A 14431-nucleotide genomic window follows, 5' to 3' on the forward strand; every position below is an offset into this window, starting at 1 on the left:
AGAAGCTGATCGTGATCCGGCAGTGTGCGCTTGCAGCCCAGAAAGCCAGCCGTGTCCTGGGCTGCATCAAAAGAAGCATTATCATCAGGTTAAAGGAAGTGATTCTCCCCCTCTGCTCTGCTCTTGTGAGACCACACCTGGAGTACAGTGTTCAGGTGTGGGGCCCCCAACATAAAAAAGACATGGACCTGTTGGAAAGAGTCCAGAAGAGAGCCACAAAATTAATCAGAGGGCTGGAGCACCTCCCATATGAGGACAGGCTGAGAGAATTGGGTTTGTTCAGCCTGGAGAAGAGAAGGCTCCGAAGAGACCTTATAGCAGCCTTCCAGTACCTGAAGGGGGCCTACGGGAGAGATGGGGAGGAGCTCTTTATCAGGGAGTGTAGTGATAGAACAAGGGGTAATGGGTATAAGCTGAAAGAGGGTAGATTTAGACTAGACATTAGGAAGAAATTTTTCACTGTGAGGGTGGTGAGACACTGGAACAGGTTGCCCAGGGAAGTTGTGGATGCCCCATCCCTGGAGGTGTTCAAGGCCAGGCTGGATGAGGCTTTGAGCAACCTGGGCTAGTGGAGGGTGTCCCTGCCCATGGCAGGGGGGTGGGAACTCGATGATCTTTAAGGTCCTTTCCAACCCAAACCATTCTATGATACACAGACTTCTGCATATATTTCAACTATGTTATTTTTTATAAACATTTACTTTTTCAAGGCCTAAGCAAACACCTAATGTTATGAACTCTGTAAATATGCATTTCTTTAGTGTATTTCACATTACTTACTGTCCTTTCCCTGTGCATTTTCACATGAATAAACTGGGCAGGAGAAGCCATCCCAGACTATTTAGTATTTCTTTCTTATGTCAAATGTAATCTTGCCACTTGGTAACAACCCTTCTGCAGAAGTGTTTGTTTTTTCAGTTACAATCAAGATTAAAATGTACCTCTCAACTTCTGTAAGAATGAACTCCATGCAAGAGAAATACAATCTTACTCTCTTGTCCTTCAGTCCTATTATTATGCAAACACTCCTGGAGAAGAGTAAATCCCCTTCAAAAGGACACTGGAATCCTTGAAATTTCCACCAAAGCTATATGTTCTGATGTTGACTGTTGTGCAGCATAAGCACACTTGGGTCACTGTGTAATATTTGGGTTCTTTAATCCAGATCCCATGGACAGTAACAAGCTAAAGTTAAACAGCAAATGCCACAATGCTGAGTGAGCGCTAGTGTCTTGCTGCTGGCTTCAGCCACAACTAGAACACAGCTTTGCTGGTGGGGGAATATGTTGGATTGAGATTAGTGTGTTGAGATTTCAACTTGAAACCTCAGGACTCCATGTGGTACTTGCATTGCTTTTGCTGAAGTACTTGAAATAAAGCATATGGTTTAAGTTGTTTGTTATTCCTTTTCTCCCTTACTTTGTTTTAAACCATGTCCAAGTAACATAGCACATACCTGTTTAACTCTTAGGCTCCGCCGTTCTGTGGCATTTCTCACAAAGAGAGACTTTTTGGCTAGTGTTGAGCTGTCACTGTCACTTCGATTCAACTGTCAAAATGTACATAACAAACAGAGATATAAAACACCTTCATAAACAAATACATCTGTATTGATATAACAAGTCAGAAAACCTCTGTGTTGATATACATGTAGGTCATTCTTAGTATAAAGTAAACATTTTTTCAACTAGACTAAGTGTCTACTCTAAAATTCTATTCCTAAACCAAGATAGCCATTGATCTTACTGAATGAATAGTAAGTAGACTCTTTAGGAATGCAAGGAAGGTAACCATCATTATTAAGTATTGCCAAATCACTGTCTGGCTTTTATATGACTGCAGATTCGAAACTATGGATTTCATTAACCTGGGGCAGGCTTTTAACAAATTTACTACAGTGAAGGTAAATTACTGTAGACGCACACCTGTCCAACAAACAGTATTTCTGTAGTATTATTATTTGTAACAAGTTTAGGTGTGCCTACAGCTTCCTTCAGAAGCACCTCCCGCTTCTCGAAGATACGTACCACAGCTCAGCAGTAGTTTCTTCTTAATTATAGTATTAGTTCCACCTACATCAGTGCAGATGCATCAGTACCAGCATGTGTGGTAGTAATCTTCAAAGAAAACAGAAGCATCTATCTCCAGGATATTTATTTCACCTCTTCACAAAAGGACAGACAAAAAGAATCATTGTGCTAACACTTCAATAACCAAAGCCAGAGGCCTAAAGCATGCTTACAGAGGACTAACTGGGAGCTGCGGGTGAGAAATACATCTTGCAATATGAGCATACCTCTGGAGATAAATCTGTCTTTCCAACATGGAGCCACTGCTGGGTGCTCACCCCTGGATAAGCACAGGTGGCTACCATCACTGATGCCCTTAAGGACTTTTCCAGGAATATTTTCAAAGGTACCAAGAGACTTTGTGTCTTTCCTTTAGGTCTCAAATATCTTTGTGTTTGCTGTAATATCATATGAGAGTAGGTGCTTTCTTAAAGCTAGGCCATCTCTTCTGAAAAGAGAGCAGCTAGCAGCTATCCAGACCGTATCCAACAGATACTTTCCTCTAGCATGGCACCACAAAGTAAGAAAGGCTGGATATGCTTGTGCTGCAAGCTGGTGACTAAGACTGGGGAGACCCAAGTTGTTCAGTTCTCTCCATGGACTCTGATGCAGCTATGGTGCCCACTCTTGAGCCCTGACAGTGGACTATAAGTATTTCTGAAGCTGCAAAAGATTCATCTGTGCAAACAGGAGTTCCTCCTAGGCTACTTTGCTCCCAGGCAATACTGTACACAAAGAGAAAGAGAATGGTTTCATTCAAGGTATGATTTTTTAGATTCTGGCTTCTGGCAGCACGTACGTAGCAATGTTCAAAGCTACAAAAGCTCAGTACTCTTCCAGATGCAAAAAACCTCAGTTTATACTAAAATATCAGAGCAACTAGTGTTACTTGCTGTTGAAGACCTCCATAGGCCGTAAGCTAAGGCTACTTTTTTTTGCCAATACAACTAATTTCCAGTGTTCAGGAATGAAGATGAAGGCTAGGTTCTGAATTTAGCCAATAATCTATCCAAATTACATAAAGATTGTTACAAAATGATCTGCTGTGTTTCATTCTGGAGAGTATATGCAAGTTATTTACGTATGTAGATACTGTTTTTTTAAGCCAATGATAATCACAGAGAAATGATCAACTTTAATGCTCCCAAATGATTAAGGCAACTACCTTTAACCAAACTGAAGAAGAATAAAAGCACAGGTTGTTTGGTTTTTTTTTAAAGTCATATTAGTGTGAGTCTAAAGATCAAAAATATACTGCCTTTTCTAGGATGTCTGTATTTAAAATGTATAGAGCTGGTAATCCATGCCTAAATTTTTAAACACATGGTTTTCACACTTAGTGTAGCAGCAACAGGGCTGATAAATTAATATTTTTTTTTCCCATGCTACCATAGATCTAGAGAGTTAAGACAAATTTGTTGCCAAAGCCTTGTTTAAAACTCAGCCCCTAGGCAGCGCTCACACATCTTTCAAATATGTAATTACAGCAGGATTTGGGCTGCTCAGGTTTAAAAGTAGTTGAGATACGAAGTGAGATTTAAAACTGATGACTGAGCTCTTTCTGTGCTGTTACCCTTAAATGGTTACATTATTAAAATATGGTAATACAATGGCAGTTTACAGTGAACTCTATGTTTTAACAAATTATTTTGCTGTGAGAGCTGTAGTTGCTGATGTGCAGTGAAACATTTTTGCAGACAGTCAGCACAGGAATCTGTGTTACTTCTCTCCAATAGGATGTATTTTTGCCCTAGTAAAGGTGTTTAGCAAGAGTGTGCAACTCTCCTGAAATTCAATTGTACTATGCATCAGGTCAGGTAGGGACAGAAAGAACCGAGAGAAAGCACAGGCTCTGCCTCTTGCAGGGAAAATTGGTACATGACTCACTGTCATTAATGCATCATTCCAAAGAAGCTAAATGACTCTTTAGTTAATAGCTTTTCATTCCAAGTGTTTTTCCCCTTACCCTACAGATGTATTGGTTCCGCTCGCCTGGAGAGAAGGTTTGTGAGCGCACTATCATGCTGTTCCTGACAAAAGGACGCTGTCTTGAGCTCCAGCTGGCTCTGTCCTTGGGTCGGACTGTTGCGGTCTCGTTAACTGATTCCTCAGTGTTAGTCTCTTTATCAACCTATGAAAAACAATTTAGTTTCTAAGAACTACTATATCCAGACACATGCCACTACATAGTTTCTGTGCCTTTGGATTTACAAGCATTCTCGTTACCTTGCAAAGGAGGGAAAAAGAACAGCAGCAAAAAGCATCTTGCACATACAGAGAAGCTACGCTATGTAAAGAAACAAAATTCCCAAAATGCTTAACAGTGTGTGTGGAGTCTTCAAACGTACTCTGTGTATTCAGTAAAGTCTAAACTTTTGCAGAAAGGCCTTTGCTGCCCTGCAGATGGTCTGATGCAACTATGGTACAATTAATGTTTTGCTTTGCCATTTGCAGGCATTGTTATTATGATTATTGTACATTTATATTTATTTTGTTCTGCATTTGCAGAACAGCAAAGTTCTGCCATGCTAGGGATGGTGCCTGTGCACATTGACAGGGGCATCTGGGAAGGTTACATTGCCCAGGTTCTTCCAGACCTACCGTCGTCTATCTTCCAAGCCCCAGCAGCAGGGCTTCTTTATGGCGATCTGCAGAGCTGCACCAGCCTGGTGAAGCCAGGGAAGACACTGCTAGCTGCTGTCCCTCAGAAGGGCCTGCTGCCTACTACGGTTGCCCTGCACATGCCACAGGGAGCCTTAGGTGCCAGCATCCCCATAGGTGGCACAGCCTATGCTTACATCCAGCAATCATCTTGACAGCTTGGCTAGAACAAGCTGCAGCAGCTGGCATATCCAACGTTACTGATGTGCACTGGGGCATTTTCTTCAACTTGGTTAACCTAATGAGCTTCATGTATTTCAATGTGCAGGTGATAAATACAATGACCTAAATAGCGCAACTTCAACCCTGAGAGGATCTGGCACATGAAGATCTATACTGTCACCGGCTTTACAATCAGGGCTGCTCTGTCATTCACCTGCTCTCCAGGTCGGTCCAGCCCAGGCTTAGCAAAATACTTGGGTGCGTGCCTAACGTTCAGATGTTGTCCTTGATGTTTCCCCTTCCTGAGTCAGGGCTTTAATCTCTATTTGCTTGCTGCCCAGCAGACTGTCAGTCCTTTTATACCATGGCCTTAGCTCATTTGGCATCTTGCCACATTAATTGGAAGTTAATTACAGTTTCCAGCAAGTCCACCGAGGTGCTGAACTTTTGTATTTCACAAACCTGAGGGAACAAGATGTCAATTCTTTGCCTTTTTACCTTTGCTGTTGTATAGAACCTGTAGGTTTAATGCATGCAACGGTGTTTTTATTAAGATGCAGAAAGGTGTTCTATAAATTTTCTTTCTAGAGTATGTGCTACCACATCGGGGATGTGTTTACTAAAAATTTTCTAAAACTACTTTCAGAAAGGTGGAATGTAATTTAAAGTGAACAGTTAACAAGAACATGGAATTACAATTTGTTATGTGCAGTGTGAGTAGTTCAATATTACCCAGTTTGATACACATTTTGGAATTTTCTGTTCATTAATTTTTCCTCCTCTTCTTTACTAAGCCAGCTTTTTGTATTTCACACCCTAAAATAAAGAAGAAATAAGGAAATCCCCTCATTTGTTTAAAGATCTTGATCCCTGTTCTGTCTTTCCCCTTGTTTATCAGATGAATCAGGAAAAAACAGGAAACAATGAAACAGACATGCAAAAATATTTTAAATACGCACAAGTTGAATCTACTGAACTGCACTTGTATTTTGAATATTCTCCCTATGCAACGAAAAAAGTGAAGACATTTTCAGTTAATTGCCTTCGACAGACATTCTGCCTAGCATATCTGTTAAATGCCCTCTTCATAGTTCAGAAGTGAACACACCTATTTTCTTAGAAGTACATACTGACAAGTGCTACAGCAAAGACCGCATCAAATTGTAAATGTTCAGATGGAGCAGACTTCTACATTAACTGCTCAGAAATAGATCTTCAGACACAGTTAAGATCGCATAGGAATGCGTATTTTAATATATTCACCAGTGTTAGCATTACAGGAGCTTGCTGGCTTTCATGGGCCTCATCACTGTTCTCTCTGTCCTTGTCTTCATCTGTTTCTGGTGCATCAATGAGTAACTCCACATCATCAGTACAGTTGCCTTCTACTGCCACCTTAATGCCATCTTCCTCTTCATCCACAATTTCATCAGAGGCTTCTGTGAGCATTTCTAACCTGTATGAACATAAGCAGCCCAGGCTTATTCTCAAACTAAAAAAGCTCACTAGAAAAACGTATCAGAAGGCCTAGGCCTTCACCCATATATAATGTACACATTTTCCTGACAGGGAAAATGAGTATTGCCAAATACTTCCATTAAGTTCACGTGAAGGCACATTTCATTATATGCTCCAATAAAACCCAGCAAGCTCTGCTACAGTTCGTCTTCAAGATCATTATGGCAACACTGCACTACACTCAATAGCTGTATGTTGATAACATGGAAGGACTTTGGTTGCAATAAATTCATAAAACAAATGAGCGAGTCTCCCCCTCCCCCACAATAAAGCATGTGTTTCTACACTGCAGCTAAGAAATTGCACAGGAACAGAACTCATCATAGCAATTTAGCAAGAAATCTGTTCTTGGGAAAGCTCACAATCTCTCCAAAAATAAGACCATCCATGGAAGCACACACACACACTGAGACTTTGCCAGACAGCAGCTCTCTTTTCAAATCCTATTTGTTGCTTATTATAGTGAATGCACCTAATATTTGATATGAGACTTTCTAGTACGCCTCCAGTGGCTTAGACTCCCCAAGTGGTTTTACAGGAAGATGTACGTAAAATGCAGGAGAATCAGCAGTAGGAGTTAACAGAGCAGCCAAGACACCGTAAACCTAAAAGAAGGTGAATGAATTGACCACACAAGGGAATGAGACTTTGCCCCAATTCCAGTGGTGTGAGACACTGCAACAGATTGCCCAGAGAAGTTGTGGATGCCCCATAATTGAAAGTGTTCAAGGTCAGGTTGGACAGGGCTTTAACAAACTGATCTAGTTGAAGACGTCCCTGCTCATGGCAGAGGGGCTGGACTTGATAATCTTTAAAGGTCCGTTCCACCCAAAACCACTCTATGATTCTATGGTCTCCTCCAAAAGTATAGCCCTTTTATTTGTCTAAGAATGAGTGGAACAATTCAGGCATGAACAGTGAGGGAGGAAAAGTGGCTTTACCAGTCTTCCTCAGAGCCCCTTTGCTCATGTTCCTCCTCCTCGTCGCCGTCAGCCAGCTCTTGTTCTACTGCTTCCAGCTCAGCAGATGTCTTCTCCAGCAGAGCTGACACAGCATCCTGCTCACAAGGAAAGATGAAACCAGAATTGAGTGATACATAATATAGGTAAAAACAACAACTCTTGCAAGAGTTACATTACCCTGCTGCTCCCTGATGCCAGCAAAAACATGACTCAGATCACAAGTGTAAGGGGTTTGAATTGTTGCTGTGGAGCAAATGAACTGATTGTTTTTATACAGAGTAAATCTCAATCAAAACCAGATTGTTTGTAAAACAAAAATACAATCGGATATGCTCCTGTCATCCTTTAATGTCTCATCTCCCCTCTCAGACCTGTAATATCCCTAGGTAAAAAAAAAGGTTGTTATTAAAAATTACATTTTTAGTGTAGTTCTCTTAAGGAGGCATTTAAAGCAAGAAAGCTTATTTAACCGGAAAATTTTTATGTGTTTTGCATAAACGGCATTTCCAGTGCAATGGCTTTAAGTATTCAAATTAAAATAATAAATATTAATTTTTAATATGTGCCTATGAAAAATCAATGGTAAACTTAAGGAAGATCTTCAATATTTTTAAAATGAAACATAGCTGAAGCATTTCAAACTTCAGTGCAATTTTGTATCCCACTAAGACCCACCAGCCCTATCCACACTGGCAACAAGTCTGAAACTCCACATAGGACCTACTCACACACAAAGTCACTACAGACAGAAGTGCCTGCTAGACAGCAGGGCCTTGGTCCTTCAGGGGAGGACAATTCACTTATTCAAATAACTCCAGAGCAATGGCACAGTTGGAGTCTATGGCTTTTTTCTTGCTATTACAGTAATAGCCAACACGTTGCTCACCAAGTCCAATGAGTCCAATGACTGCTTGCTTAACAGAAACATGGATTCTTCATTTTGTTCCCTGTTTTTTTTGCCAGGAATTTGCTTGCAAGGCAACAGGTTGTACCACAGAGTACAAGTCTCATCAGAAAATGATAAATCTGCCAGACTGATCTGAGTCCCAGCCTGCAAAAAATAAGAAAGGGGAAGAAAACTGTTTGAATTTATTTCCTGCAAAGCAGCTGAAAATAAATTCTACAGTATTTATCATGTAAAAAAGGCAGCACAAATTTGACATGAATCTTAATTCCTTTTTTAACTGTACAGTTTTCTGTTTTCCTCCACTTCTAGTTAAAATAAACAAATGAAAGTACATGGAAAGATCTGCATATTGTCCATTCTGCCATCTTTCATTTCAGTCTGTGGAATTTCTCCCCACGTGCACACACACACAAAGCCCTCTGTATCACTGTAACGCACACATCTGCTTTCTGTAGCATACAATGATGACAAACTGTGTCAATGAAACCTGCAGCATCAACTCATGGAGCAGCAAGTTTCAGTCAATTTTTCAGTTGTTCCACCACAAAAATCATCAATATGGCATACAATAACGGATGACCTTGTTTCCTCTAAGCAGTGAAGAAGCGGATGAAAAGACAGTAAAAGAGATTAAGAAACCCTTTCATTTGGACAAGCACTGACATCCACTGGGCTGGCACTCTGGGAAAACTTACGAAGTACTCATGTCTGGGCTGTGCCTTGGAGATTAAAATCCTCTGTTCTTTAGGAAAGAACAGCTACTGGGCTGCATACACAGCTCTTGCCAAGACTCTGGTCATGTTGCCCAGGGCTTTCCACTGGGAGTGGTACTCCCAGCTCTTTCTTTTGATCTTGTAATTAATCCTTATGTCTTTGGTGGGGTTTTGTTGTTGGTGGCGGTTTTTTTTCCTTTACCTTTGTATCCTACCTTCTGTTGTATTTTTGTTCTGCTGCCCCTCTCTTACCTGAGGGGAAACCTCTTTGATATTGAAAAAAGACCAAGACATTCCCCAGGAATTGTTAACTTCTACATTTCTGAAAGCGAGATGCTGTTCCCAGTAGTCAGGGCTAATGGATCCCACCAGATTCCAGCATCTCTTCAGTGTGTTGTAACTAAAAATCTTGCTGTGCTAAGTCAGACCCATGGCAAAAAACTAAAATGAGCTGTAGCAGACCATGCAAAAGCAATCTGAAGGTAAATGAAGCATCACTAATTAGATGATGACCACAATTAATAAAATTTTAAAAGTGCCAGTTTCCAAAAGGCTGGTCCATGAATGCCATGCCTTTTTATTATTCCTACAAATCGTAAAGACTAAAAAGGTGTACATTATGTCATCCACAACAACATGTAAAAGTGTAATTTAGTTTGTTCTTTGTGACAAGTTGTGATAATGAGGGTTTGCTTTTGTTTCAACATACTGTGGCTCTTACTCAGCTTTTGCTTTAAAATCTAGTGTTAATGCTGTAATGAAGTTTATGGGGTTTTTTAATGTATGAAACTGCAAAAACACAGTATCAATCTGTAATTAGTGTGTTAGAATTATCAAAACCCCTCCTAAAACTTCCATCCAGGATTAGATTCAATATCAGAAATTTCAGCGAAAGGTAGTATTTTAAGTACTATAGCAACAACTAAGTCATGCTTCAGAATTTGTCTCCAAGTACTGTGGAATTCTAGCAGCCTTGACCATCAAAATAAGAGGGGACACTACAAACAAATGCATGCCAAAAAAAAGCCAGAAATAAAACTGCATACCAAGCATTCTTCCCGACGACTTCTACTGACAGCACAAACATCTACTCTCAGCGTCTTCTGTATCAGTGTTACTTGGGAAATGGCTACTCTGAATATCTCGTTGAATGAAATGGTTTCCATGGCAGGATGAACTTTTGTGCGGAACAGAGAGCTGATATCAGTTGAGGATGGAAGTACTGCTACTCTAATATACCTGCCGGAAACAAAACAAAATCTTTACCTGTATTTAAACTAGCACTTGCTGCTGATGCATGATAGAAGTTGACCCCATCGACTAAAGGACTGCATGGCAAGAAAAATGGAGCAACAAATCAGAGGTGGAATTGAAAGAGGTAAAAAAGAGGAGTGAGAAACTCCTCCTGCCCCTTGCACAAACATTTCCCAAAAAGGAACTTTTCTGCCTGGTAAGGTAGTAGCAAGAGGGGTAGCTAGTTCTGTCTCTATCCAAATTTGTCCTCTGGTTTAGTACTGTGAACACTGAAGATCATGTCACAGATGGGAGGAAATATGATCTCAATGTTAATTTTAAAAAGTTAGAAAAATTTGGGTGGATGTAAAAATTAAACTCTTGGAACAATGTAAGCAGCACTGAAAAACAGTGATCTTTTAATCTCTTAAAGAAGCAAAACAAAACCTCCAAAGAAACCAGGAAACTAAGGAAAATGAGGAAGAAAATAGCTAGCACCAGAGCTGCTTAAGATAAATTCATAGAGTATTAAGTGAGACTTAGAATAATGCATCTTGCAAGACTGAACTTAAGCACAGGGAATAACTGTGAATTGTTACACAGCTGCATTCTTTTTATAGAACAGATATGAATGGATAGTATGTGAATAAAGGTAATGCTAGCTAACTTGCAGGTCTCGCTTTAATAGTAGCTTGATAAAGACATTCCTAATGCAATCTGTGTATGTTATTTACCTGTTGCACAACTTCTCTTGTACGTCAATGAGCATAGTAATTGTTTAGCATCTTTTCTGTGCCTCTGCATTAGCCTATTTCTGGTATTAGCTTTAAATATAATTGACACTCACTGCAGAACAGAATGCAGCAAGGCTAGGTAAAGCAAGAAGTGGGCCAAGGGACATTATTCTAGAAAAAAACTTATTCTCCCAAAATTGATAGTACTGTTGCTATATTTTCTAGTTATGACTTTGTACATACTGTTAGTATTATTAAAAATTTACTTTTACATTAATTAAATCAAAAGAAATTAGGTCTATGAAATATTTTATTTTGTTTCTTTAATTTGGGCATAGGCTGGATTCCCCAGTTGTGCCCAGCTTCTTGGGATAAAGAGTAAGATCCAAGTTGTTTGGTTCGCATGTATAGGCTGGATGGCAGACTTTCAGCATTTTGACAAACCAATCCCAAAGTTAGGTGGTAGTGTAATGCAATCCCAGTAATGCTGCTGCTGTATTCACATAAACATAGGGGAGCAATTTGCATGGTCTACTGAAAACAGCCCTTTTAATAGATTAAGCAATTATGAAACATTTAGAAAAGAAGTAGGAATAGAAGAGAAGATATATTAAAAGTATGTTTAAAAAGTGGCTCATTGGAGCTTTCTTTCAATATTCCTTAGGCAATTTATTGGCATCAGGCCAGAATGAGGGGCAAACAGAGAAGTAAAAGATAAACTGCTCACTGGGTTTATTTTACTAAAGGGCTTACTTTCTTTTTAATTAATGAAGTTAAAAGGCAACCAGTGCCTCAGATTTTGCTGTGACAAACCTATGACTTCTCAACTAACAAAAAAATGATCCTGACACAAATAATAAGTATTCGGTTAGGCTCTAACTACTCTAAAAGGGAACAGCTTTTACAGTGTGGAAACAGATAACAATAAGACCTCGTGTCAAATCTATTCCTCTGTGTGTGAAGGTTCAGTAAAGTACTAATATATCCAATTAGATGTTCTAGAAAATACAGTTATAACATAGCATAATTTTCCAGACCCAATTTTTATCATTGTATGTATCTATACAGGATATTCATATAGGCATACAATGGCAAGTGGCAGGAAAAATGCTATTTGCAGGGTCCTTCCTTTACCCTGTCCTTTCCTACTCCTTGTTTTGGGTAGCTTTAGTTTTATTAAATCTTAGCAGCAGTAGGTGCGGACTTCTGCACTGAAGACACTTGACTACTAATTACAACTTCATACTTTAATTCCTAAAAAAGACACGGGCTATGACCTAACTTTATCTTACTGAACATTTTGTTGACATTCTTTTTATATTCTACTTTATCTACTTTTCCCCTCAGCTGTGTCAATTTATTCTTCTGTAGTTTTTCTAATATTCTTGTGCTAAACACTAGTGGACTTGGAAAGTCAGCAGGGGAAAGATGGAGGTCAGAGAAGGATGGATGATAGTAGACAACCATTTGTTATTAAAACCAAACAGAAAAATACAACAAGCACCGAGGCCTGTATCTCTATACATCCTTTCTACATTCAGTGGCTTCCTACTGATCTGCCAATCAAATTCAAGATGATGGGGTCAGGGGGAAGGGGACCAGCAAGAAAACCAAATTTTGCAAGGACTGCTTGTGTTCTACTCTAATCTTATTACACTTCTCAACAGTTTACGATGGCTTTCCAGTCTGTAAAAAAGCTCACTGAAGAACAAGTGTCCCCAAGGAGCCAAGGCAAGCTGGACTTATTTGTACAGATGAGAATTTTGGATTAGAATCTTGGTAACATTTTCTTATTCAGGCATTTTTGTTCATTTCCTACATAAAATTTCCACTGTAATTACTTTTAGACCTTTCCTGTACAATTCAACACAAGAACGAATGCTTAACAGACCTCCAAGCTCCAGTTGCTAGAGAAGGTGTATCTCAATATGGCTGTGCTTATCCACCTGCAATTTATCAAACTACCCGACACCTTTAAAAGCTCACTTAAAAGACACATGCTATAGCTGTTCTGCACTTGCAAAGCTACAGAATGTTTAAAAACACTAAATGAAGCATCATTAAAAAAAATCCTTTTGGTTCCACTTCAGTGGAACATGCATATTTCCCGATAACTTCTTTTTCTTGTAGCATTGCTGGAATATGTAAAAGCTAAGTACTACTACAGTTTGAAAAGTTTTATACATATCTTAGTGCTGCTAAGCAGTAAATCAATTAATTCCTTTGCAGAATTTGTAAACTTTATTATTATACTCTCATATTTCAACACTACTGCTCAGTGATTGCTTGACTTACACTTTAGAGCCAAGGGGGACACAAAATGCTGGAAGATTTCTGAGCCGTACTATGAGTATCACAAAACTTGAATTGCTGTGGTCGTATCTGTTAAAGAAAGGACAACATGAGGGAAGTTTCTTATTTGCATTTATGCGTGAAGAGAAATAATCCCTTTGCTGGTCACTTACCTGAGTCCTATTTGTACCTGGGCAGCCTCTAGAGCTGTTGCATCATCTTCACTGTATACAGTGTCCTCAATTTCATTTGGTCTAGGGCAAATGAGCAATACTCAAATTTAGGAAAATTAGTTAGCTTTCAGCAATAATTAAGGTATGTGTACACAGAATGTATATACACTCTCCTGAATAGGCTGATTTAATTACAGCATGCCCTCAAAATGGAATTTCAGAGCCTACAAAACAGTAATGCCTGTTTTAGGGACAGCTGCTGCCTGAACAGTTTGACAAATCCAGTAATGACTCAGGAAGGCCTTCGGCTGATTACTGAAGCAGGCTAGACTAACAGGCCAGAGAAAAACTCATGACATTTTCCTATACATACTTAGTATTTCTTTATTCCCCTGAATATAAAATTGGAAATTAAAGTTTCTAATAAACTTCAGACCACACGTAAAGTGGATATGAAATACTCCTTTGAGCAACATTTGAGAAGCAGAAGCTCTGTAGAGCAAAGAGGTTTCTACCCAAACATGAAGTATCTTTCCTCTGAGCCTGTTTTCAGGAGCATTCAAAGAACCAAAGGGACTCAAGTCTTGCAGCTGAAGAGCAACTCTAGCATTGAATGGAATTACAGATAATCCATGGGGCAAAATAATTTCCAGTCATTTTCTGGGAGGTTTGAGTGAGGATGTGGTATTAATGTGTTTCATTGATTTTAAAACTAGACTGCTGGGATCAATAAACAAGATCAAGATAGGAAATGTCAAGATAGGAAATGTGGAGAATGACACAGACATCCCACGCCTTATCAAGACATGACAGCATTATTTTTAAGACCTCTAAGTGCAGACACTTAGAGATTTCTTTTTTACTATTCATTTCTTGACTGATGGCTAAGTGGATAGGGTGTATTTATTTCCTGCCCTGCCTTAAATTACTCAATACAAAGGGCTGGTCTATACAGTAGAAATCACTGTACTGTAACTTCAGGAGCACACTGAAAAATTATAAATTAT

General features: G+C 39.4%; 1 protein-coding gene across 1 annotated transcript in view; it reads right to left on the reverse strand.

The window, feature by feature from the left end:
• WWC2 (WW and C2 domain containing 2) overlaps positions 1–14431 on the reverse strand; it is a 52115-nt gene that overhangs the window by 8801 nt on the left and 28883 nt on the right. Inside the window, 8 exon segments of the mRNA XM_010073020.1 lie at positions 1457–1549; positions 4036–4200; positions 6156–6348; positions 7352–7467; positions 8259–8423; positions 10039–10231; positions 13255–13341; positions 13425–13505. Coding sequence (XP_010071322.1) covers positions 1457–1549; positions 4036–4200; positions 6156–6348; positions 7352–7467; positions 8259–8423; positions 10039–10231; positions 13255–13341; positions 13425–13505 — 1093 coding nt within the window.

The sequence above is a fragment of the Pterocles gutturalis genome, unplaced genomic scaffold (assembly GCF_000699245.1).
Source record: "Pterocles gutturalis isolate BGI_N339 unplaced genomic scaffold, ASM69924v1 scaffold45437, whole genome shotgun sequence".
NCBI classification, from domain to species: domain Eukaryota; kingdom Metazoa; phylum Chordata; class Aves; order Pterocliformes; family Pteroclidae; genus Pterocles; species Pterocles gutturalis.